The sequence below is a fragment of the Heliangelus exortis genome, chromosome 3 (genome assembly GCF_036169615.1).
Source record: "Heliangelus exortis chromosome 3, bHelExo1.hap1, whole genome shotgun sequence".
Lineage (NCBI taxonomy): Eukaryota > Metazoa > Chordata > Aves > Apodiformes > Trochilidae > Heliangelus > Heliangelus exortis.
This window is the reverse complement of record NC_092424.1, coordinates 8476764-8503500: the sequence shown is the minus strand read 5'-3', so window position 1 is coordinate 8503500 and position 26737 is coordinate 8476764. Positions and strand designations below refer to the sequence as shown.

The 26737-nt window shown below is 36.1% G+C and overlaps 1 protein-coding gene across 9 annotated transcripts in view; it reads left to right on the top strand.

Moving 5' to 3' along the window:
- Positions 1–25319, top strand: part of CEP170 (centrosomal protein 170) — a 91522-nt gene extending 66203 nt beyond the window's left edge. For 2 of the 9 annotated variants that reach the window (XM_071739104.1, XM_071739095.1), the window contains 8 exons: positions 2212–4041; positions 9077–9311; positions 14060–14207; positions 15670–15837; positions 16119–16207; positions 19645–19738; positions 21335–21386; positions 22970–25319. In XM_071739104.1, coding sequence (XP_071595205.1) covers positions 2212–4041; positions 9077–9311; positions 14060–14207; positions 15670–15837; positions 16119–16207; positions 19645–19738; positions 21335–21386; positions 22970–23250 — 2897 coding nt within the window. In that variant the 3' untranslated portion in view covers positions 23251–25319. Of the gene's footprint in view, positions 1–2211; positions 4042–7428; positions 9040–9076; positions 9312–14059; positions 14238–15669; positions 15838–16118; positions 16208–19644; positions 19739–21334; positions 21387–22969 lie in introns of those variants that run through there. The other 7 variants (XM_071739100.1, XM_071739097.1, XM_071739096.1 and 4 more) reach the window with 6 other exon arrangements.
- The last annotated feature ends 1418 nt before the right edge of the window (positions 25320–26737 follow it).

Here is a 26737-nt window from a genome sequence, read left to right as displayed (position 1 = left end):
GCTTTTTATTTTGAGCAACCTTAACCTATATTGTGGAATATTTATACTGAAATTTACTACAAAGCAGGAAGAAATGCCATAGTCCCCCTGAAAGAATGACACAGATGCTCATTAAGTGTTCCCTTTCCCATTATACAGTCACAGAGTGCCAGAGGTAGTAATTAGCCTGGGATACAACACAGATGGGCAATTGTTCAAGAACAACCAGAATTATCCTTGTTTGGGAAGAAATTCTGCCTATTTGTAGCAGAGCTAGAAGAAAGAATGTTTTCTTGTCTTTGCACTCATACCCTGCTTCTGAAATTACTCCTTCCATTTTCTTGATATATGTTAGTTTTAGGAAGTACACTTTTGGAATATAGCTTTTTCTGTCCTGGTCATGACTCTGATAAACCCAAATGGTTCATAGCAGTACTGGCATTACAGACTTTTAGACATTACTTTTATAGACATATGCTTTGTATCAGCACTTTGGATCGTATAGAATTAACTGTTCTTTCGTATGACACTCCTGACATTCTACTTGTAGTAATACAGAAATATTTTTTGATATATGTAATCTCTTTATTCAGGAGATAACCATTTTAAACTATGGTAGCACATGGTGTCACATCCCACAAGGTGGGTGTGGCACTGCCACTTCTCACAAAGTGAGCACAGCTCCCCAGATGTGGGGGCCAAGCCAAATATCATGTCACACTGGGTGGGTATGGTGTTACATCCTACAGAGTGGGCACAGGTAGAGTTCCCCAGCGTGGGGGTAGACCCAGGGAGGTTTGGACTGGACCCCCTTGCTTTCTAAACTCCTTCAGAGAGGAGTCTATGTGTGGCTGGGCCCAATCCTCCTCCTCTAATTAATCTCTTTTAACAACCCATTCATCGAGATTAAATTTAGGAATTCTCTGTGTGGTATTCAGAAGTAAGGTTATTACCTAGGAGATTTGTATAAAAAACAACAACTTAAAAGTAAGATTATAAAGCATGTCATGTTACAACTGCAGAATTAGAAATTATGGTATTTTCAAAGCAATGGATTGCAATTAGCAAAACTCGAGGAAGCTGTCAAAAGAACAGGTTACAACTAACAAAACTTAGCAACAGGTAGTAAATCCTAACAAAGTTAGAAACACTGTTACCCTCATGTGCCCAGATAAGGCTAGAAACAGAGACACAGAAAGAGAGAAAGAAGAGATAGGAAAGACATCAGACCATTGGATCCAGCAATGATCTTGGTAGGAAGTTTTTGTCCTTGGATGGTGAGTGTGCATCCAGCATTTCAAGTGTGCCTCTTATGCCTCCTTTTCAGGGGGGGACTTTGGCATATCTTTTACAGGCAGGTGTTCACTTGGGCCCCTCCAGATGGGGTGACTGAATAAGAACCCAGTAACCCTTATTTCTGCTCATGCACCCTCTCCAGTGGCTTTACCTGGGACACAAGATGTCACTCTGCCTCCACAGGGTGCAGCTTGCCTGCCCCTGACCCTTATCAAGCAGGACAGTGTCCTGCCTGCCAGGGTGGCCATCAGACAGAGCTCCACTTGCAAAGACAGTGCCACTAAAGGAGGGGCTGCTCTTGTGAGGGTAGGGCCCCATTTATCAGGGTTGTTACCCAAATGAGGGTCTCTCCTTGAGAGCAGAGAGTCCTCATGTCTAATGAACAAGGCCTTCACCCGAGTGCAATGTCCATTTTGTCAGGGGGGCTGTTTGGAGATAAATATTCTTTTCAGGATTCTGCACATGGTTTTATTTGGGTTTTATCAAAATGTATTGCAACAGTGAAATGAAATAATATATCTAGTTGTGTACAACTTACTATAGTTTGGAGGTAGTTAATGTAATTCATAAACAGAATTTCCACTCTGTAATAACGAGTGTTTTCACTCTTTCCTGTAAAGAAGAAATTATGCCTAATGAGGATGTGTCAAGCAGTATTGGGCTACATAGGAGAAAGTGTAGTTCATGCTGAAGAATAAGAAAATCAGTTTAAGAGTTATGTACCCAGATAGATTATAGGGACAATCATATCACCATCAACTGAGATTTTTAAGAACTTACAAAGTATTTTTCAGTGTTTGTCTAATCTGTCATGCAGTAGAACAAAGGGATGACCCAATGACTTATTTCAGTTCTGTTTTGTCTTGAAAGTTTAATGTTTCTATTTACCTTCCTATTGAATAACTTCTCAGGTATTTTTCCCTTTTTCATTTTTAGACACAGACATCAGTGAGTCTGGTATTTCCATGAGAAGTGCTGGTTCAGCTGCTTCTGTGAGCAGCCAAGGTGAGCGGAAGAGAAGGACACTTCCACAGCTTCCCAAAGAGGAGAAAGTGAATGAAAGCTCAAAAGCAAAAACTACATCTCATCAGAGATCAGAAATAGGTGAAAAGCAAGACACTGAACTTCAAGAGAAAGAAACTCCAGGTCATGCCTCAGATGCTGACAGCAGAAGTATAGTAAAGTCAAGCAGAACAATGAATGGTCTTTCGCCCAAAGCTCCTGGAGACAAAGTTTTTTCTTTCCCCAGTTCTTCCAGTAAAGAGAGAGTTGAAACTGGCAGAGAAACCTCTGTGGTGAAACAGGCTTTAGCAAAAATTCAGCAACAGGAAAGAAAGGAGCAAGGACACTGGACACCCACAAAATTATCCTCTACAAAATCTCCTGCAAACCAGGCTGAAAAAGGTAGGGAGGAGATTGCTACGTCACCCAAAACTTTGGACAGTCAAGACAAGGCTCCTGGCCACGGTACAGATAAAGCAGAAGTAAAGTTGGCACAGAGTGAAGGAAAAAGAAGAAAAAACGAGGAAACTGTTAAAGGACAAAGTCCTAAAGCATCTGGAGGAGAAAAAAGGGAATCTTCAAAACCATTAGTGAGGCAAGGTAGCTTTACTATAGATAAGCCTAGCACCAATATACCTATAGAACTTATTCCTCACATAAATAAGCAAAGTGGATCTGCTGCCCCCTTAGCATCTGCAAACAGGATACGGGACAGAAGCGATTCAATGGACACTGATTCCAGTCTGGATACAACACTCATCTTAAAAGACACAGAAGCTGTAATGGCTTTCCTTGAAGCTAAATTGCGTGAAGAAAATAAAACTGATGAAGGTCCTGAGACTCCTAGCTATAACAGAGATAATTCCATATCACCAGAATCAGATGTAGATACTGCCAGCACAATCAGTCTTGTTACTGGTGACACTGAAAGAAAATCCACGCAGAAGCGGAAGAGTTTTACAACCTTATATAAAGATAGATGTTCCTCTGCTTCCCCTTCAAAGGATGTTTTAAAAACTTCTGCAACAAGTGCCAGAGAAAAGATGGAAAAGAAAACTAAAAGTCGCTCTTCAGACGGTGGATCTAGAGCTGATGCTCGCAAAGCCGTGCAGTCCAGTGGCAGAATGAGACAACCATCTGTAGACCTGACAGATGATGACCAAACATCTAGCGTCCCTCATTCTGCCATTTCTGATATCTTGTCATCTGACCAGGAAACCTACTCTGGCAAATCTCATGGAAGAGTTCCTTTTGCTTCAGCAGATGAACTTTTGCATTCCAAAATGGAAGGAAAGTCAGCTAAATCAAAAACCTCTCCTGTTGCACTTGGGCAGTCCAGTAAGTCTACCACTCTTCCAAGGCCTCGTCCCACAAGGACTTCTCTCTTGCGCAGAGCACGGCTTGGTGAGGCCTCAGACAGCGAGCTTGCTGATGCTGATAAAGCTTCAGTGGCTTCTGAAGTGTCCACTACAAGTTCTACATCAAAACCTCCATCAGGGAGGAGAAATATTTCCAGAATAGACTTGCTTGCTCAACCTCGCAGAACTCGACTTGGCTCTTTATCAGCCCGAAGTGATTCTGAGGCAACAATAACCAGGAGCACTGCCTCATCTCGAACCCCAGAAGCTATTATCAGAAGTGGTGTAAGATTAACATCAGTGGGAGATAGCAGTAAAGTTTCTGCTAGAACTCGAGCCAATAGCATTTCTCGTCTTTCAGATTCAAAATCTAAATCTTTGGCTTCAGCTCATAATTCTCCCTCAGGTATGTGAGATTTGAACTTGTCTTTATACAATACTAGATGTATTTATATGTGGGAATTTTAGATTATTTGTTTTTTAAGAACAGTTCTTATGAAACGCTTCTTGATTTTTCTTTGTAGTCTTTCTATTTGGAGTAAGGGCCTTCCTTGGCAGGGCTTGTGGATGTTTTTCACTTAAAATCATAAAGACAAGAAATTAAACTTCTTTAACACTTTGGGATTTATTTTTTTTATAACTTGAAACCAGCAACAAAGATTTGCATTGAGGCATTCAGATGTGTCAGCACTGATTTGCATGAGTACAGAAACAGAGTAGGGATCTCTGTTCAAGTTATAGAAGGTCAGAAGGTCAGCAGAACTTTTTACTAATTATAGAAGATATAATATTTATTTGTAAAGTAGGCTTGTATATGTGGTGATCAGCAAGTGCTCCCTGAGGTATACCCTGAGCATGTGTAGGATAATTATATTTATAATTTAAAATACATTTCCAGAGCTACAAAAGTGAGATTTGATAAGAATAACAATGAAGTAACAAGTGGAAAAATTAAACACAAATACTACTTAAGTAAATATCATAAAGCTAAGTAAGTTATATTAAAATATTTGCCTTGCTTGAAGTAGTTTCTGTTCTCCTTTCCAAATCATAATGTTTATGATTTCATCATGATTTCCAAATCATGTTGATCTTATTTTGCGTGGTAGTTCCTTAACTAATATTATCTTACAGATAGAAGGAAAAAGCCTGTACACTTGAATAATTTTATTTATGCTATTCTTTTGAAAGTTAACATAACACTTTAAGTGCAAATAGTGTGAAACCCTGCTAGTTTTCTCCCAACAGCAATATTAAATCAACCAATGCTAAAATGTGGTGATTCTAAGTAAGTCACCTTTCATATGGAAATTCTTGCTTTTTGAATTGTCATACTACCAGCTTGTCCTTGAGGGCAAGCCACAATCTAAGGAAAAAAAAAATAAATACAGTTGCTACTGAGATTATATGTTCTCTTTTACTGCTTTGCATTCAGAGTTGATGTAAACATCTGTGATACTGAAATTCCCACAGTCCTACTGCAACCTATGTTGCTTATATCTCATAAATGTACCTTCCCAGATTCTACAGGTCAGTTCCCTAGGCAGGTATCTTTTGGCTGTGTCACTTATTAACTGAATAGAAAGAAATTCCTGCAGAGGTACAAATGAGGTGTTCATTGAACTATAAAGTTAAATCTGCTTAATGTTATGATGGGTGTCTACAAAGATACAAGAAAAGGGTGAAACTTCAGAGAAAAACTCAACCTTTCTTTGTGATATCACTGGGAAAGTAGCATATTTTCAATTTTAATAGAAATTTCAAATTGATCCATGCATCCTGAAAAGTGGCAACATTAGGTCAGGGAAGAGTGTCAATTAGGACTGCTGCTATGTTTTTACTTCAATTATTAACACTGGCTCACACTGTGTTGATGCCAGTTTTTGAAAAGGAAAACTCCAGTTGTTACTTGTCACTTTGCTGCTTCTTGTGTTTTTCACACAACTTTATATGGATATTGAATTTGGTATCCATGTGAACTCCGGCACACCTCCTGGGCTCTTGCCTGGTTGCTTCATTGAAGTGGTTTGCTGCTTCTCTTCAGGGGAGTGGGTGTATCTTCCTCTTCCCAGTCGAGTACTAGTCTAGTAGCCATCTTTGTTTAACATTTATTTCATGTACCTGCAATACATGGTCCAAGTTTACTGTGGCTTGTATAAAATACTTTTAAGAGAGAAAAGATCCCATCTTCTCATGAGCTACCCCAGTGTAATAAGCTAGGTATTTTAAAGAGACCATTGTTAGAAAAATATATGGTAGAAATAACTTCTGTCATAAGAAGCTTTATCAGTTTATATATGAAAATCAGGGAGAAGTCTCTATCAATGTAAAAGTGAAAATTTGAAAGCAATTAATAATGTTCAGGCACACATGCCTGTATTTGAAGGAGCAAAAAAAGCTGCAATCACTGGATTTTTTTTTTAGCTGTCATGTACTTCACGTGGATGAATTGCTGCATAACAGTGTTAAAATTGTCAGCTTTCAGAAAATATGTAATTTGAAAAATCTTGTTTTAGGTGTTGATACAGTTACATATTGCCTACTTTTAAATGAATTGAGTCCATGCCATGTAAAGCAGAATTGGTAATTTTATAGCACGAGCAATGAAAGGTTTAATCAAGGCATGGAATCATCAAACAGGAGTGTGATCAATAAAAACAAAGACCAAAGATCTTTTTTTCCCACTGTCACAGAAGAATATTGAAGATGATGGTTAAAAAAGGAGCTGTGTATTGAGAAAATGACAGTGGCATCAGACCTTGTACAAAAATGCTAAGCTGCAACTGTGAAATTCAGCATAGAGCAGGAACAGAAAGACATGGAGCAACTTGGCAGCTCTGCTGGCTTGTTGACCCAGCTGTTACTGCAAATAACTCATGTATGGGCTGATCAAAGCGTTTGAGGTATCTCAAAAAAAAAAAAAAAAAAAAAACCACCACAAAAAACCCCAAAAAAGAAAAAAAAAAAAAACTTAGAATGAAAACAACCCTTATTGACCCTATTTCAGCATTTTTGCACTACAAGATCTTTGCAATGGATAAACCTTGGGAAGGCAATGCATCAGTGAGAGTATTTTGTAAGGGATAAATAAGGTCTGTGTTCAAATCTTGAAAATGAGATTATGGTGAGCAGGTGATTAAATTCACCAGTTTAAGATATTTTCAACATGTTGTACTTCTCACAGAGTAGTCAACAAATTACACTTGTCTGATGAGTATTTTAGCCAGGGATTTGGAGGATTTTCTAGTTAATTGGTGCTGATATTCACAGTCTGTGGTGTCTGAGAAAAGTAATTGCACAATAGCTATCACAAATCTACATAAACTACCATGACATTTTGGAGATGAATAATCTATTAAAAGCACATATGTGCAAATGTATAGCTAGATTAATGGGAAATGTATTTGGATATAGCTCATTAGGAATCATACAACTTCTGTATTTTTACTGTTAAGCCTACAGTAACTTTTTCCCCATATTACTGAGAAACTTGTTGATAATATATAAAGAAACAATTTTAAGACCTTAACATTTGATGGTCTTAATGTAGAGAGGCTTTATGGTACCATGCAGACAACTGATGTCGTTTCAGTTAGTATCTCTAATGTATCTAGAAATGTTTGAGCTTTTACAAAATTCTTTTTTTTTCATTGAATGTATAATTTAAGAATCTTTTCCTAAAAACTGTGGGTGGAAAAGAGGACCTAAAACTCTATAATTTTTTTTAAGCTAATGCTTCTAATTTGAATGTTTTAATACAAATTAACATGATAAAACACTATTTTGTACACAGAAAAATCCAAGCTTCTCCCAGACCCAGATCCTGATGTTGAAACTTACAGTGGTAGAGTACTAGAAATCAAATCTGTTTCTGATATTTCACTTCTCGTTCAGTTTTTAGATTTTAAATATATGATTATTTATGCTCATTGTACAGTGCTGAGTTGCTGGACTCGCTCTCTTGAGAGACTTTAAGATAACTTTTATTTTGATGCATACAGCTTGAACTGGGACAAAGAATTTTTAAAAAGTTCTTGATAAAATGTGGGCCCAACTCATAAAACTCTTTGGACTTCGGTCACACATTTCTTGCATGCCATTGGTGGGGAAATGCACTTTTTCTGCTTATATTTTACTTCCCTACGATCAAAACAAGTTTGAAATCTATAAAAAAACAGTACGTGACTGGAAAGAAATTTTTATTTCTTGAGTAAAGTTAGAATATTTTTAAAAAGTAAGTAAAACAGGACACGATTTGAAGTCCATATTTAAACCTCAAAAAATGATGCAATCGTATGTTTGTTTTCAGCAATTAATAATGCACTATTTATAGGAGGGAAGGGATGTATGCTTATTACACCAGTGTCATATTCTACATACTGTAATCATTGAGAGCAGTACACAAATTTTTCTCAACTAAAAATTACTTTCATTCTTCATTACTTAAATTCATATTGATGTACATGTCGTTTTTGATGTTTTTCAAATGTGTCAGGAGAACTCATTATTATTTTGTGAAGTTTTTTTTCATTAAAAACCCACTACATTACTTGAATCATTATTTTTAAATTACCAACAGGTGATCACACACTTTAAAAACATTTTTACAGTAATTATAGAGCCTCTTGAATATCCGTGAGTTTGAAAAACTAAATCCTCTGCAAGAATTTAGTGGGTTCATGATGAGCATTCCTGTAAACTTAGTGATACCTCTTCCTCCTGGGGATGTTTGAGGGCAGAATGTCTGAAATGCATTTCCTAGACTTGAGTAATTCATAGGGGGACCAGAGGCCTCTTACTTAATTTCAGTTCACTTACATTTCAGGCTCTCTTCAACAACATGGTTGTATATTTTTTATGTGTTCCATGTGAGAATATATGCTTTTTGCTCTGAGGCTGCTGTTTTTGTAGATGTGCTGCTAATTTTTATAACACAGCGTCAATTTTCACATATTTTTTCTGAACTAAATACATAATGCATCATTTAGGATTTTAATGCTTTTCTTATGTAAGCATGCATTCCTGGCTTCCTGCCAGCTCCATCCTTCCTTCGTGCCTCCATGTTTTTTGTGTATCACACAAACCTTGAATGAAACTTGTGGAAAAATTCTGCAGAAAAAGTGCAATCTGACTACATATAGTTAATGAATTGGGCCCTTGTTTTGTGATACAGTTTGCCTGACCTCATATACAATTACTGGCTTTTATATTTGAATTCACTCATCACTATACAAAGAGCATCCTTTTTATGTTTTTATTAATCGGTATTTATTATTTAACACAAATTTTCTAGCTTACTTTTTAAGATGTAAAAATAAACATTTTGTGAGGTATCGGGGTTGATAACGAATAGTTGTGTATTTTTTTTTTTATAATGTTATTGAAATAATATTGTTTTTTCTTATTAAAGATGCAATAATAATTCTTTTAAACTAATTTAGTAAGTGCAAGATGGAGGCGCTTTCCTACAGATTATGCTTCCACCTCAGAAGATGAATTTGGATCAAACCGTAATTCCCCTAAACATACCCGTCTACGTACTTCTCCAGCCCTGAAAACCACACGACTGCAGAGCACTGGGACAGCAGCTCAAAGCAGCAACACATTCAAGCACAGAATAAAGGAACAGGAAGAATACATTCGGGACTGGACTGCCCATCGAGAAGAAATAGCAAGGTTGGTTTTAAAGAAGTGCCTCTAAAGTAACAGAGGCTTGTACCCAACAAGTTATATAGGTACACGTATAGGAGAAATAATGCTGGTGGATTTTCTGTATCGCTCTGTGTACCCTTTTCATTCACTGACTGGATGGGTCATTTTGAATTCTTCTGATGAGAGACTGAGGAACAGAACACCCATGTTACGAGCACCTCTCTTTCTAATGGAAAATGATAGTGATTTCTGACTTAGGGTAGCCAGATCTCAGAATAGGACCTTCTGGTTGCATTAGTGGCACTCGCAGAGGTACAGTGTGTAGAACTCTGAGGTGCTAATGGTGAGGCTGAAGTGGATCTGATTTGGTACTAACTTCACATTCATATTGAGGTACAATTTCAAGTCAATGCTTAGGTGACAGAGAAACAAAGTGATTTTGGCAGTGTGAGAGACCATGTTCTCATTTTAATTTTTGGTTATCTAGATGTTATTTCATGTTAGCTATTTTCTGATTTAAATCATATGTATCCGTCAAAAACTAATTGATTTTGTTGTGAGACCCTGAGGTTAGTGTAGCAATTTCTGCATGTTTGCTAATAGCATGCTGCTTCAAGTCAGTTCTGTGTTCTGCTAACCAGTTATTCCCATATCATGCAATACCCTGGCTGTGAAAACCTCAAATAGCTTGCACTAAATAAATAAAATTATGTAAGCACATAAATGTTTTTTATAACTTAGATGCCACTGTTCAGGTTCTGAACCTTTTCACAGAACTTAATATGGAAGCCTAAACTGTTTTTTGCTGGCCTTTTTGGGCTTCACCCTTTAAAATTATTCTTAAGGTAAAACATTGTGTGATTAATGTGATTAATTTTTGTTTGTTTCCTTTATTGGGGAATATTTTTCAACCTTTGTTTTTCTAGTGGGTCTGTGCAAAGGGAAAATTCTTAAAGGACTCTCTAATAACATCTTAACAAATCATGTAATAAACATCTTCAAAGCATCTTCTTAAAACATCTCCTTTAAAGTTAGGTATATAGGGAGGAATGTGTGTATATAGGAGAAAAAACTGAGGATAGCTGTAGCATATCATTTCCTACTTACAAGTACTGCTGAACCTCTGCTTCACTAAAACTTCTTGGTACATTTTGCTCACTTAGGAAAGATTGACACTGGAAGTAATTGACAATTCAGTCTAAACTTATTTGATAGTTAGATTTGTGGGTATTTTTCTTCTCTAGAGCTTCTTACCATTTCTTTCATTTAGATTTGATTTAAAATTTTTTTTGAAGGCTACATACTTACCATACTTCTTCCAGCCTCTTCATTTCTAGTGGAAATGATGTGAGGCTCAAACCATGAATTGCCAAATTCATGATTTTTGCACACAAACTGCATTAAGTGAGCACATTTAAGATTTAAGCAAGGTAGCACTCAGCAGCTGAGAAATGCCAGACTGCTGTCCTCTGTTGTCAGTGCTTCCAACACAGGTTTCCTTGGTTGGCCTCAGCTGAGCCCCCTGCTCTAGGTCACAGTTGAACCTTTCTTTGCCTTCATATCTCTTTGTACTGATTCACAGTGTTGCTCGCCTGGCTTTAAGTTTAACTTCTGTCCTTTGTAAGATATTTTTTGTCTCTGCTCCCTTTGCCTTGTTAACCATAGCCTTCTCTCTGTCATTGTCTGCCCTGGTTTTGTTCCTTCCCAGCTCTCAGTCCAGCCTTTAAGATTAGAGTCCCTTCATCTATTTTTACATTTTAAAAAAAAAAAAAAAAGAAAAAAGTTAGTTATATGATCTAATTAAAATTGGGTTTTGTTGTTGTTGAATAACTTACTCGATTAGGTAGGTATAGTTTCATAAAGTAAACGTGCAGGTGAAATTAGTGGAGAGACTGTATGACAAACATTGAATTACATCAATGTTACCATCAACACAATAGTGTTTTAGCTGCTCTTCCAAGGATGACCCAGTTTGCACTTTTCACAGATGTTAATAAAATTGAAAATTGGAAAGAGGTATTTAAAAAATGTGATGGAAAAATTGCGTTTAAGCCCACTTTGACCTGGAGGGAATATACACCCTCAGATAATAGGAGTGTCACATATATTTTATTCAAGGATTTCAAAGTATCATTATAACAAAAACTGACTCAGTGTAGGAAGTGTGACAAAGTAGACTAAGCATAAAAAATATTTTGATGATCCAGCAATTCAGAAATATTACAGATATTTTAGAAATATTCCAATTTCATTCTGTTTTTTCTAATATTATGGGTATTCTTTCACTACAGGTAAATAAGAACTAGAGATCCAGGCTGTTGAAAAAGATGGTCATGCTCTCCTCATCCCAGGCCCTGTGTTCTCACCTTTTCCCTTGTGTTGGAAACTGTGTCTGTCCCTTATGTAATTGTGCAGCTGTGGGAGTCTGCTCATTGAACAAATCTTAATAGCAATGTTTCCTGGAGCAGGTTGGGTGGGTTAGGGAATCTGAGGCTTATTTTAGTTTTGCCTCCCTGAATTGATTTTCCTTGTTTGATTGCTGAGTCTGATTCCAGAAGCAGTAGAAACCTGCAAGGCAACCTGCAGTTGCAACAGAGTGAATAGTGTGTACCTAAAGCCTAAGTCTCTTGTCCTTGATTATCCAAAGCATACTCATTATATTTCAGCAATACTTCTTGTATCTAAAGTTAATGTAGAATAACTTGAACACAATATTAAGTCAGGCTAAGTTCTCAGCTGGTTTCTGATGTTCTTTTTAATGATGCTTTTTCTTAAGTGCCCCAGCTATATTGTTTCTACACAACAGTGCTATTGAGTGCTGATTGTAGATTACTATCACATTGAAGTAAATCCCAGATACTGAACACCTAACTAGGATTTGACTATGATGATTGTGTAACAAGTTGTTTGCCATCCCGTGTTAAGAGTTGTTTAGTATGCTATTTTGGGGATTCATTTGAATTCATTTTTATGTAGACATCTGCTCTTTCATGTCATTTCAGTTGCTTGGTAAGAACTGAGTTGAAGTGTCTGTGGCATGTTGAAGCTTTGCTGATTCTGTGGACACTGAAATCCTATTTGATTGATATTGATTGTGGTGTTTAATCATGTTTTTCTTCTGGACGATTTGCTGATAATCAAAATTTCCTGGTTATTATTTTCTTCACAATTCATTAAATACCAACATTTGATTCAGCAATTCAAATGTGATTATTAGCAACTTTTCTACTTAAGAAAAGTCTTGTGGTGGTGTGAAACAGGAACTATGTGTCTCTGCCACTTAGCATAGGGGTTCAAACCTTCTTTTAATGGTATCTATATGTAAGAACACAAGATATAACTTGAAATGGACGCAAAAGTAATAATTAGGTTGATTTAATTAATGTAGTAGTAGGCACTTACCATAATTTATTACGGTGAGCAATTAGCTTTGTTTCTGCTTCTGTTTCCGTCTTTGATAGTTTGAGTTCAGAAATGCTGTCTTGAGTAGTCATGAGTAATTGCTGCATATTTGTCTAAGCTCTATCCCAGTTAGATCTGTATCTGCTGCACGAGGTTGTACTTCATTGCAGGTTGCTGATGGTTACCCTCAAAAATCCAGTGTTGTACATTGACTGGAAATTTCTCTGATGTTTGCTTTCCTAGTTCCAATTCTGATCACTCATTCTTAAACTAGGTCAATGGTGTCCATTCTTTCTGACTTGAAGACAAAGTGAAAATAAAGAGCAGAAAGCAGCTCAGCTCTAACAGGCACTGCAAATGAAAAGCAGCTCACCTCTAACAAGCACTGGCCAGCATGGTGTGCATCACTATCACATGGCTGTGAAACTCCTTCCACTTCAGTGGTTTGTGCTGCTGTTCACAGAGTCCTTGGTGGTGCAGATTTGCAGCTGTTGCCTTCTGTGCCTTACTCCTCTCAGGCAGAAGTAAAAAAGGGAATCTCTTGGTGGCCTGCTCTGAATCCTAGGTCTTCTGAACTGCTTGATCCAAGCAGGAGATTCAGCCATAGTGACTTTCAGCTCTTGCATTGGTTTTTTTTTCCCTCTCCTTTTTGTATGTCCAGGGAAGAGATAGCACAAACAGAGCTAGGCAAGCTTCTTCCTTGTGCTGAGCAAAACACAGAGCAGAGGTATTTTGTGATGTGGCAGATCAGAAGAAAGGAAAAGGAATCTTCACCTGATAAGACAGACATATTTGCATAGTGCTGTCACCTACAAGTTTTTCCAAGCGTGTTCTGTTTTTCCAACTAGAAAGCTTGTCTTGATTAAATTTGAGGAATTGGAGTACTGGTCTGGAATTTCAGACACATAAGCAGCTTGATCTGAGTGAGCTGCAGCACTTCTGGATAAACACAGGTCCTGAAGAAGTTCTTTGCAGTTAGGTAAACTGAGGTATAAATTAAATGTGTTCTGGACATTTCAGAATTACTGCATGTACACAGGCAGTCTGTGCAGTATTTTCACATTCTTTCCAGAGCATCCCATGTGTGCATGTTGTGCACATCTCTGCCTGGGAATCCTAGGAAGAAAACAAGGGTGCTCTGTCTTCCAAGATTGCCTTGTACCTTCTTCCTCTAGACAGGCATGTTGTTACAAGCTGCAGTTACAAATTTGCTTTTATCTTCCACAAATACACCTTCAGTTCAGAAGGGCATGAACACTCCCATGGCACAATTATCAGAACTAGGACTTAGAAGCTCAAAGGCTGCAAGTTGGGCTCTACTGGCTCAGAGGTGTTTGCAGAGGAGAATGTAACACTGTCTTTATTAATAGGATCAGTCAAGATCTGGCTCTCATCGCACGGGAAATCAACGATGTAGCAGGAGAGATAGATTCAGTGACTTCATCAGGCACTGCCCCCAGTACCACAGTAAGCACTGCTGCCACCACCCCTGGCTCTGCCATAGACACTAGAGAAGAGGTAGGAGATCTTCATGGAGAAATGCATAAGGTTCTTCTTTTTCTTTATTTCTTTTGCTTTTAGCATTTTGCATAGCCTTTTTTGTTACTTCCACTCAACCTGTGTGCATGATCTTTACATTTTCTTTTTTTTTATTTAAAGTTTCTTTACATTTCAACAAACAACCCAGAAACTGCTTGATGAACACAGCTTGTCAAAAACATGCATACTATCTGTCTGTCTCTTTTTTTTCCACGAAACATAGAACAAGATAGTTACTTGTTTCTTGCTTGTATATAGCCTTAGATACCATTGGGTAGTATCTAAGTGCATTTAAAGATACTAGTGATACTAGTGTGTATGCACAACTATATGTAAATGTATACATTTAACACTTTGCATAGCTATTAAAAGCAAAAACGTCCCTCTTTTCACAGGTGACCTAAGTTTCGTCTTTTGAACACTAAAATACTTAGAGAACATCAGTTAACAGTAACTTTAGATTTGCTTTCATAATAACATTGTTAAAAACTGCCTCAAAATATATTTGCCTTGTTCTTCTAATAATTCTTTTCTTTGACTATCTCTGGTGTGTTGTTCTATGAAAGTATTGACTGACTTGTTGTAGTAACCATCACGGCTCTAATGCTAATAAACATGTTAATCTGAATTGAAATCATCACTTATCTACCATAAATAAAATTCACCCTAATATGCTGTAAATGTTTACCACATTTTTGTTTCTTCATGGTATTGCTTTTGAAATGTGTTTATTCATTTTTGTGTGCATAAAGTTTGGTTAATTACATTACTGTGTTAGAATAATATTGTCTTTTTCTGTGGAAAAAAAGATATAAACAGTGATAAGAAATCTGGGTGTTGGGTACTCAGGAATATAAGTGCACTCACAGATTTTGGTTTTAATTCTCAAGGATTTGTGGCTAAACTTAAGGAACTGAGGTGCTTATTCTCTTAGATCTAGTTAAATAACTGTGATTTTGATACTAAGTGGTTTCCTTCTTTAGAAACTGTTGTACAGCATGTACATGCTGCAGATGGCAGCATCTCCTTTTAGTAGGTCTAGGTGTTTCTGTAACACTGTCATGGTTTAACTAATCTGGAAATAAAAACCAATCTAAATTTTATAGTAATGTACTTAATTCCACACATATTTTGCATTAAGCAAAACAATAAATTGTTCAGTACCTGTTTATAGGTAACTATTATGTTACCTGCCTGTGAGCAAAATTCCTGTAGGATAATCTAATTTTATCATGTATGTTTGGTAACTGAATAATAAACTGTTCACTTTTACAAGATATTGCAACATAAGAGGTGCATCATTTTACACTATATAAGACAACAGAATCAATTTTTCTTGATAGGCTTCTTGTAAACTGTTTCAGAAGAAAAAAAAAATCCATCTGATTTTTGCATGTATCCATTAGGTTTCATAAAATGTATGTTTTCTTTTACCCCCTAGTTGGTTGACCGAGTATTTGATGAAAGTCTCAATTTTAGAAAAATCCCTCCACTGGTGCATGCCAAACCACCAGAGGGCAATGGTCGGCCTAATGATGCTAGACCTCAGCTAACAGATGCCCTCGATCCCCCAACAATTACCCGGAGAAGGACTTGGAGCAGAGATGAAGTGAGTACACAACAGTGTACTCTCTAGTAATGTGATATTTTGAGCTTTTACAATTGTCTCCCCATTTAATATTCTAGACATTATCCTTTCTTATTTATCTCTAGCAGGTGGCATTACTACTAGAAAAAAAATAATTTCTGTAATATTTAATTTGCCTACTACTTATTGAAACACAAATATGGCTTTTTAAGTTATAAGAAGCTTTGAAAATATATGGAATAATTTTTAATTCAATTCCCATTAAACTACTAATACCTATTTTTCTTAAAATCTTATTGCAGGTTATGGGGGACAGTTTGCTGTTGTCCTCAGTCTTCCAGTTTTCTCGCAAGATAAGACAATCCATAGACAAAACAGCTGGAAAGATCAGGTGGGCTTTTAAAAATTACTGAAAATATTCTGCTCATGTCAACATTCCTACTAGCAAAAGAGAAATGTGTAATACAAATAAAGAAAATGTGTTTAGTAGCAACTTGTTTTTTAAGAAAGCAATCTTAAGAAGCCTATCACTTAATTTAATTTTTTTTTAATCTTAATTTTAAGAAACCTATCACTTTCTTAGCATCCAGAAGGGTTTGAGATGAATAATTTTTCCACTCTTGCTTTTATGAACTTCACATTATATGAAGATAAATATCAGCAAGGTTTACATGAACAGAAAAATATCCACCATACTCCCAGCAGAGAAGCTGTTCCAACACATGCAAATGCTCTGCAGAATCTACCAGACCTATATGCAAGTCTTGTAGATCTCCTTGCTTAAAAGATAAGGTTAAAATGTTGCTGCACTGTAAAAGTTTCCCATGTTTTTGTAGGCATCATCTGCTTTAGGAAGAAAAACAAATGGTGCAGCAGTGTAGACAAATGGTAGAACAGTTTCAGCCAGCATTTCTGGAAAAGAACTTGCTATGGTGACAGTGTGGTCACTATTGAATTCTAAATCTGAAATAACAAATGCAGCCATCTGTTATTTTTAATTGAAAATTCTTGCTCAGGTACTTTGATTTCTGCAGCAAGGATAGACTTGTAATAATGAGAACATTTGACTTGAATGAGTGCATGAAAAACCATTTGGTGACCACCTTGGTTGACAAGAAAATAAAGACTAAGTTCAAGACTATAATTCACACGGGTTTATGCAGCTTATAATATATAATTTATAATTTAAAAATAGAGTACATTAAGTAATTCGGCTGAACTTCATGTATAATTTTCTGAATCTGAGAAAATTCTGTAATTTATCAGTTTGTCTAGGAAGTGGTAGGTATTGAAGCCTCAGATAGGGGGCAGATTAATCTCCAAATAACACTTTTTTTCAGTATGGGGTGATGTAACAAGTAAAACCAGCAAAGTACTAACATAACATATCTGAAGATTGTATTCTTGTGGGAGTACCAAAAGAAAAAATTGACTGAAGAAATTGAGGGAAAAAAAACCCAAAACAAATAAACCTATATAGATCAGTAAAACCTGTGGGTTATCTGCCTTTTCTCATTGTCCTAATTCTAGCAGGGAGTTTGGTAGTAGAAACAAAATACTGTGTTAGGTTTTGGTTTGTGTGTAGTTCTCTGGGAAAATAGTGACATCCATAAGGAACTCTGCTTACAAATATTCTTTTTTTCCTTTTAAAGCTGCATCATTGGAACAAGAATCTTGCTTATTGACTGACTTATTTGTGGTAGGCGTCTAGGATAATGCATATTTTAAAGCCCTCAGAAACAGTAGATAGTAGATGCTCTGCTTTTTTCATCATGATGATTTTTCTTGGTGGTTGGCAGCTTCGTATCTGTAGATATGTAAAAAATTTACTACAGTAGAGGGCTAAAATCTTTTTGTATGCAAATTCATTCTGAGAAGAGCAGGTAACTATAAAATCAAGTCTTAAGCTTTTCTGGTTAATTTTCTGTCCTTCAAAGGTAAGTCAGCACCATTGTGGTGAATGTAATAATGATGTGATCATCTATGCTGCTATATATAAAAGCATATAAACATTTTATATACATTTAAAGAGCACAGCATTGCATATCTTAACAAAATCTAGGGGTGAAACTTTAATTAAAAGCATTTATTTCGTATATTCCCCAGAACTGTGATCAAATTTTAATTTTCCTTGCTACCTGGAATGGATTTGAATACTATGTTATTCTTAATGTCATTAATATCTTGAATCAGAAAAACAAAAATAGTTTTAGAATTTTTCTTTAAATAGCATATTAAGTGGCTGTGACCTATTACAGATTTTACCTTGGCTGATATGAACCAGCTGGTGTGCATCTCTTCCTTTTGCTGGAGTTTAGGTAACTGGGCAGTTAAAATTTCTGCCCAGAGAAAATACAATGAGAATTAGTCAGGATTTGTCAAACTAGCAGTTGTGTATTTTTCCAAAGTATTTGATTCTGAAAAGAGAGGAGTAATTTCTAAAGGCACCAAATAAGAATAAACCACTGTTTAGGAGGAGGAAGAGCAAGGCAGACAGAGATGAAGAGCCCCGGGGGGTTAAAAATTACTAATTGAAGAACTGGAAAAAATGTAAAAAGGAAATGGACTTCCTAAAATCATAGCAAAACCAAATTGGGCTGTCTACATTATATTGCAAATAATAACAGTTTTTAATCGTTTTCAATTTTTTCCTCTTTTTTTTTTCATAAAATTACCTATGAAATAGAAAGCTTTCACATTGTAAAAGAGACGTAAAACTATCAGAAAACTTTCTTATCCTGAAAAGAGGGTAAGACTGAAAACAGTACATACAGAAGCAGAGGTAATAACTGCATACACAGAGACAAGTATATGAACAAGAAGTTAAATGAAACAATCAAGCAGTGCCACAATAAATTCTATATTTCTTCTACTAGTGCTAAATAGTGTTTACTGCTAAATAATGGCTTATTTTCTGCTTCCCTGCTAATTTCAGGGTGATATAAATGCTATTAAAGTACAGAAAGTATAACTGTGTAAGAGTCTGTATGCTGCATCAATATTTCTTTTTTTTTAGTATAAGATCCTACAAAGGATTTAATTAGCTCTGCTTTTTATTTGTTTAAACTCACCTGTGTCAGGCAAGTCCTCAATTTTCCATTGTAATTGGACTTTCTGGTATCCAGTTTTGAAGTTGTCTGGCTTTGCAAGCTTTTGCACTCCCAGAACAAAAGAGAAATCTTGACAGATCTCTGGTGATCAGCTTCATTACAAGATGATGGCACTGTGAGGGCACTGTGTAAATCACAGCAGGGAAACAAGATGTAAAAAACAGGGAATCTCACTTTATTCTTTGAGGTTTTAAAAATAATAGAAATAAATTTTTCAAACAAGTAGTACAAATGATACTTTTTATTATGTACATGCAATATGTGTGTTGAGACCTTTCAGGGAAGACTTCTATGGAATGCGTTTTTGTTTTTCATAAGATTAATATGAAATGTAAGAGAGTTACATTTATGTGCCATTTATACTCTTCTGTTTTGTAATTGTTGTAACATGCAGTATTAATAGGCAAATCTCTACTAAAGATGGTTTGATTTTTTAAATTTTTTTTAATGTCGCAGTGGTGGAGGAATCATCTGTGTCTTTTAAAGACCATAAGCAAGTACAGAACTGTTATTTTAATGCCAATGATACTGCTGAAATCCTGTGTGCTTCCCTGAAAATTTAAACTGTGTGGTTGTATTTTGTCAGACTTCAATATTTCAAATTTTAGTTCCGTTCAGTGCATCTCATGTTGCTTTCTTGTATCATGTATCTAATCTTTCCATTTTAGTATGTTTATGTCTATTTTAAACATGTTGCTCTTCATTTTCTTTCTTCTAGAATATTGTTTAAGGATAAAGACAGAAATTGGGAAGAAATTGAAAATAAGTTGCGAGCTGAAAGTGAAGTTCCTATTGTGAAAACATCAAGCATGGTACGAATAGTTCTCTCTTCTGGGATTAGATGAGCCTTTTACCTAATTCTAAATAATCAGTATATGAATGTGTTATTTTCAATGATATAAAGGCAAAAATCTTACAAAGGTTTTATTTAGACACTCAGTATATTTCAAGAATAAAAACCTATTTTTTTTTATGATTACTAAGATTACTAAGACTTGTTACTTGGTTTTAAGAGCAATCATTAGTAACTCCATATTACAATGTATTAGATACACTGACAGTTTTGGGGCTGGTTTGGGGTTTTTTTTAAGTTTAAGCAAGTTAATCATTGAAGTTTCTAATTTTAGAAATATGACAATATAAGGAGTTTTTCTTATCCTATACATTTCCAGAAAAAGATTGGAGTTTAGTGTTTATTCTAAATGCCTTGAATATGGAATTTTAAGGCACTCATTAAAAAAAACAGGTTGATGAATTTAGGCATTATAAATGTCTGTTGCAATTTATTCTTTTTACAGTACTTTAAAGCCTCTTGCATGGTTTGGAAGTCCATGGTTTGTGTTGCTTTGGGTTTGGGTTTTTTTTGTCAGTGAACTGATTTTTACATTTCTGCACAGTTTACAGAATAATACGTTTTTCAAATGCATTGCTTATTTTTACTACAGAATGTTATTAAAAGTTAGCAGAGGGGAAAGTTGTATCTGATATTTGTTCTGTCCTTGGATCATTTCAGCAGGTTCCACATATGAGCTAGACATAAAGATAATGACCTTGTAAAAGCCAAGGTAATCAATCCCTTTGGCACTCACAAAACACATTGCTGAGAACAGAATGGGTTTCTGAAATGAGTTAAATGGCCTCTGAAATCAGTGCTGTTGAAAATTCTCAGCTTTTAAAGGCCACTGGCAACTCTGCTCAGCAGTTGGATTAGAAGTGTTCTTCTGTGTAGGATCCTTCATTTGCAGGATTTACATATTTATTATTACAGATGTGGTCCACTTAATGATATTTGTATTTCTGAGTGCATAACTGTGGCTTCATCTATGTTAGCAAGTACTGCAGCATGGAGGAGAAAAATCTGTAAGGCAAATGAGTACTGAGGACCCAGCCCTGTGCTGTACAGCATCTCGTGGGCTCAGGGCCCAATGGTTGCAGACAAAATCCCAGTTCTTCTGACTCACATCTGAACAAGGGCATAAATCACACCTGAACAGGGGCATAAATCACACCTGAACAAGGGTATAAATCACATCTGAACAAGAGTATAAATCAGCCAATTCTGCTAGTGCTCACTTTAGCTTTCATTTAAAGGTTTCCTGCTACTTTGCCCCATTTCTACAGCTTTCTGTAAGCCTCTACTTGAAAAGAAGTAGTGCAGGCAGATGAGCAAGGGACATGGGGAGGTTTTGTTGACCCCAGCAATCAGACAGTGGGAGGAACTCTTGATTTCTGACAGGGGGCTCCTGCTGTCCACCCCGCTGCCCAGGGCCACCTCCAGCAAGGGTGTTCTTGATGCCAGGAGGGACAACTCAAATAGCATATTGCAATGTTTGGTGTGGGGCATTGTACTACTCATAGGTGGTTTTAGTCTTTTTTTCCTCAATGAAACACATTTGTTTCTCTTCTAGGAAATATCATCCATCTTACAGGAACTGAAACGAGTTGAGAAACAGCTGCAAGGTACAAATCTTTTTTCACTTTTCTCTAATGTTGTTGTTTGCCTTATTTTTTAAATCTGTTTTTATATGTATGTCATGAAACAAAGTTATCATATGGTATTAAAATACATTCACAGGATCAGTTACAGACTTTATTATACAATTGCTGGCACATTTGGAAAAGAAATATCATTGAATTGCTTTAAAACAGAACAGTGTTAATATCTTTTTATATGAGTTAGAAAAGGCTCAGCTAAAAATGAAATCATCTAAAGGAATTATTGTGAAATATTCTAATAAAAATATTTTTATGGGTATAGCATAGATGACAGAGAGTCCTGAGATTAGGCTTTATAGAAGTCTTCGCACATCAGAAATGCCCTCATGTGGGATAATTCAGTGTCAGGAGTGCAGTGGGACCATAATCTATAGGAAAGGTAGAAAAAAACCACTTTTATCTGATAAAATAAAATTTAAAATTAGAATTAGCACTTTTTTCTTTCACAATACTGAATCCACTTTTTGCAGTTGTGAAGCCCACAAAGTAGAAAAGTAAATTTGCTTTCATCTGCAAAGACTTACCTGAGTATAAAATGGAAATCAGTATGTTGTTCTTACAAAGCCTCCTATATTGATGTATATAGTTCATTTATCAGAATCAATTTAAAAACTGAGTATATTTTGAAAAGAAGCTGCAATTTTATTCGTTTATTGTTTACCCTTATTTTACTGTTTCTTTTGAAGTGGTCAAATGGATCAGCGATCCATGCTTGTACATAAGCATTATTGTAATATTTCTAAATTTCCTATATGTGTAGTATTCAGATGTAATCCTACAATAAACATGGTTAAAAAAAAAATGTTTCAGGAAGAATCATTAGCCACCTTTATAGACAAAGTAGTATTTGTGTTATGCGGAGCTATAATTAAAAAATGTAAATTTATTATAAATTATTTCTTTGTTAACTAAACATAACATAAGGGCCAGAGAAAGACACCAAGCCATTTATTTTTGTATGTGGTGATGTTTTACCCTATGGTGAAAAAGAAAGATGTTCTGTTAGATATGACCAATATGTTAGCACAGTAACAAGCAGTTGTTCTACATGCTTCAGTTTGCCCTTACTTTGTGGAGAGGGACAAGAAATAAATCCATCATTATGCATTAAAAAGGATAAATTATTGCTGGTTTTATACAAATTTCATTCAGTCATGGAATTGATGTTTGGTATTGGGGAGGTCAGGCTTGAATGAAGCATGAGAGAATGGTAATATTAGAGAAAAAGCTCCTTAAATATAACTAAAAATCCCATCTTTCAGTGTGTATAAGCTAATGATAGATGGTTAATCATCTCTTCTGTCCACACAGCAGGCAATGTTTCTTTGTGAGGTTTCATTTCATCTAAAGTTTTAATATATGTAAATGCTTTTAAATATGTGTACCTGCTTACATAGGTGTTGCATACACCACTCCTTTGTAGTGGGCAACACATATCTGTCATCATAAAAACAAGTGTTACAGTAGGATTTTCTTTTTATGGCAACTGAAAATAATAATTTTTATGATTTCTTCCCTGTGTCTTCCATCTCTTCTTGATTGCGTAGCAATTAATGCTATGATCGACCCTGATGGTACCCTGGATGCTCTGAGCAATTTGGGATTCACCAGCCCCATCCTACCAGCTCAGCCAAAGCCCAAGTCCAGTCCTGTTTCCCAAAGCTCCCGACCTCCCGTGCAGCCCAACTGCCAGCCCGAAGCCCGAGCCCCCCGGCCCTCGGCTCTCCCTGCGGCAGCTGAGTTTGAGAACCCTGAGTCAGATTTCAGCATCCATTTCAATAGGTTCAACCCAGATGGGGAAGAGGAAGATGCCACTCTGCGTGAGTGACATTTCAGTGTTGATACAAATACCTTTCAAGTGGAATGTTTAGGAATAAAGGAAAAATTATAATAACGGTTTTATAATTTTTAAAATAAAGGCTTGGTCAAACAGCAGTTGTTTTATTAAATCCGTTTTCTTTAACTGTGATGCTTGGATTGTCACACAAATCCGTTTCAAATTGTAAAGATATGCATAGATACCAGTGTAGGAAAGCAGATTGTGGCAGGTTTGCCCCTTGTGGTTGTGTGCTTTGCAAAATAATTATTATATCAGCAGTTTTCCCTTAATAGATTTATTTCTTTTTAAAAGCCATGCGAACGGTTTAACATTTAATGTTACTGAAACCCCAGATTTCTTTGCCAAGCTGCTCTAATGAATGGATTTCCTCCTCAAAAGTTTTTACAGAACTGTTGAACAGTTACATTTGATTCTGAATTAGATGATTTATATAGGAAACATTATCCTTGACTACAATGACACATTACTGCAAAAGGTAAGACGGATCTCAGAAGGCATTCAATTCTTATGTACTGAAGTCTCAAACAGTTCTGTGATTTATATAGCCTTGTTGCTGCATAAATTGTCTTGGGGTTTACAATGTTCACATATTATGTTTGCACTAAGATTTGCTGGGAGTGATAGTTGAACATATCAATATCATTAAAAACAGCAAGCAATGTTTTGGTGTACATAGAAAACTGACAATACTCCTATTATCATTGCAGTGTTTTAATCCACTTTCTGAAAGGACTATTTGGCACTTTTTGATCTTCCTCAAATGTCTTTGTTAATGAAAGTAGAAGTATTTCATATCTCGTATCTGTCCAAATGTTTGTTGAAACTAGGAAACAAATTTAAACATACAGCAACATGGGACATTTTAAAGCATATTGAGGCAAATGGGCTCTCACCAATTCAATTCAAATGCAATGTAAGCTCATGGAAGAAATTAATGTTCCTTGGAATGATCATGAGATGTAAAATTTTCTTTAGGGGACTTGGAAATAAAGTTGTCATAATTTGCCTGATTGATAGATGCACTCCCAAGCAAATTATTTTATTTGCTTCTGTATATTTTCCTGTAGTCTTGCTAGTAAAGCTGTCTCTGTCTTACATATTTAAAAGGATTCTGAAAGATGACTGCTAACATAGATGTTTTGCTCATACCACTGCGAAGCAAGTCTGTTTAAAGTTTCCTATATAAGCCTATTTTCCTTATAAGTTGTCCCAGTAACTTAACATTTGGAAATAATGATAAAAATAAAAGTAAATTACATTGTATTTCCAGAACACTGTAATTTGGAGGAATGTTATTTCTGTTAAATGTAACTAATAGACTGGAATTTTCCTATGTTTGCATCCGTCTCTATATATTAAGGTTAAAGATACAGTTTTGCAGCTTTTATGAAATGGTCTTTAATATTTCAGCAATAATCCTATATGACATTTGTTTAAGAAAACTACTTTCTGTACACTTTTAAATTGTACAGGCTTTCAGAAGTCAGTAAAAGTCGGACCAGGTAATAAAGATGCAAAAACTTTTTTGTAGAGATGTAAAAACAAAACCACTAATCTGTTGTATAATGGATTTCATATTTTCTTTAAAAAAAAATTAAAAGCAAACAGCCTTCATGTATGACTCAATATGCTCTACTCCAGCTAACTGTGGAAGCCTGAAGTACACGAGTTTACAGAGGCTACAAGAAAAGTTTTAGAAGGTTCAGAAGGGAAAAAATAAATTGAACTAGAGCTAGGTGTTGAAAACCAAGTGTACCAAACCACCACCATAATTCCTTCTTTTGTTTAATGCTTGGGAACATATTTTTTCCACAGGTTGAGTGGAAAGTGTGGAATGGCTCAGAAGGATAAAAGGTGCAGGCTCTTCATGCGAGATTCAGTTTGTGTTCTTTCAGGCGTTTACACCTTTATGTTCTGTAATAAGCATTTTGCATTACTATGTTCTTATTTTGTATGAACATGTTCTCCTTATTTATTTTTGTTACATTTATTATGTATGTTATTTTGTTATATGCATTTACAACTCCATTTTTAAATAAAGTGTTTCTGGAACTTTATGAATGTGTGAATACGTAATTGAGAGCTGGGAAGTTCACAGAATCTTTCTGCTGAATAACTTACGATTATTGACATAGGAAACTTTTTTTTAATAAGTGTCTTTTCTCTGGAAAAAAGTTGTATTATTGCTGCTGCTGCATCATTTATTCTTCACTGACAGTATTGGCTCACTTTCCTCTAGTCAGCTTCATCTCTACAGTTGAATAGATTTTAAGCCAGAATGCCCGTCACCAAGTAATGAGTGACTGTGTTTCCCTGGGTAGAATGAAAGTAAATGTGCCAGGTGCAACAGTAAATGGTTTTCAGATGGCTTTGCTGCTTCTTCACATATTGGAAAACTTTCTTGAACTTTCTGATTTGGCTTCAAACTTTATTTCTGTCCCAGCTTCAACTCCATACATACTTTCCTGTGAGACACTATATTTCCTCTTCTCTAGCTCGATTCCCACAAGAACAAATATGAGTTTAGTTTTCTAAAGAAGAATTTCATCCCAGCTTATGCATTGCCAAGTTTTGCTGTGACTTGGCAGCAGTCAGCTCTGATCTTGCTTCTGTGCACCTATTTTTCCTTTTTATCCCTAGTCTGGCTGCATTAAGACTGAACCAGTGGCACACAGTAACAATAGCATCCACTGGAGAAGGGCAGGAGATTTTTACTGATGTTCAGAAGTGCCAGTTTGGCACAGTCAGAAGACAGGAAAAGGACCTTTCAGGTGCTCAGGACATTTTCATGTCCCCCCTCTCACCAGCTGCTATTTTCTCTCTCTCTTTGTAGCACTAAGGAGAATGTTCTTTTGGGTTAATATTCTCATGCACAGAGCCCCATTTGGGTAGGTGATAGTGGAGCATTTTGTTATTTCTTCCCACGTAATATTTTCATCTATCCACTATTTTGGACCAAGGTGCTGCAGAGGTGTTTTTCAGAAGTACTTTGGCAGAAGAGTCCGATTGCAGTACTCCCATGCTTCCTTTTGACAAATGGGGCTGACAAGCAGCAGCACCAGAGAAAACAGAGTTTGTCTTTTCTGGTCAACATTGTTGGTCCCTCCCTTAGCACATGTGCTGCTCTAATTATACACCCAAACTCTTGTGATGACACATCTGGTGGTAGCATACAGACACAAACCTGAGGGGGTGACTTTTGTGCCTGACCTGATATCAGCATGATGGTGTTTCACTACAGCACGTGTATTATACCAAAAGCTACTGGCACTTCAGTCTCAGAGGGGAATACTGCTTCATACTAAGCACAGCTTCACTGATGCCTGTTGGAAAGACTTTGGAATTTTAATTGGAAAGATTTCAAGCAGAAGATCTACAATTACTGCTTTGGCCTGCAGCCATGAAAAGAAGGGTATGCAGGAATGTGAGCTGCTTTCTGTGCAACGGTGTGCACAGTAAAAGGAGGACACTCACT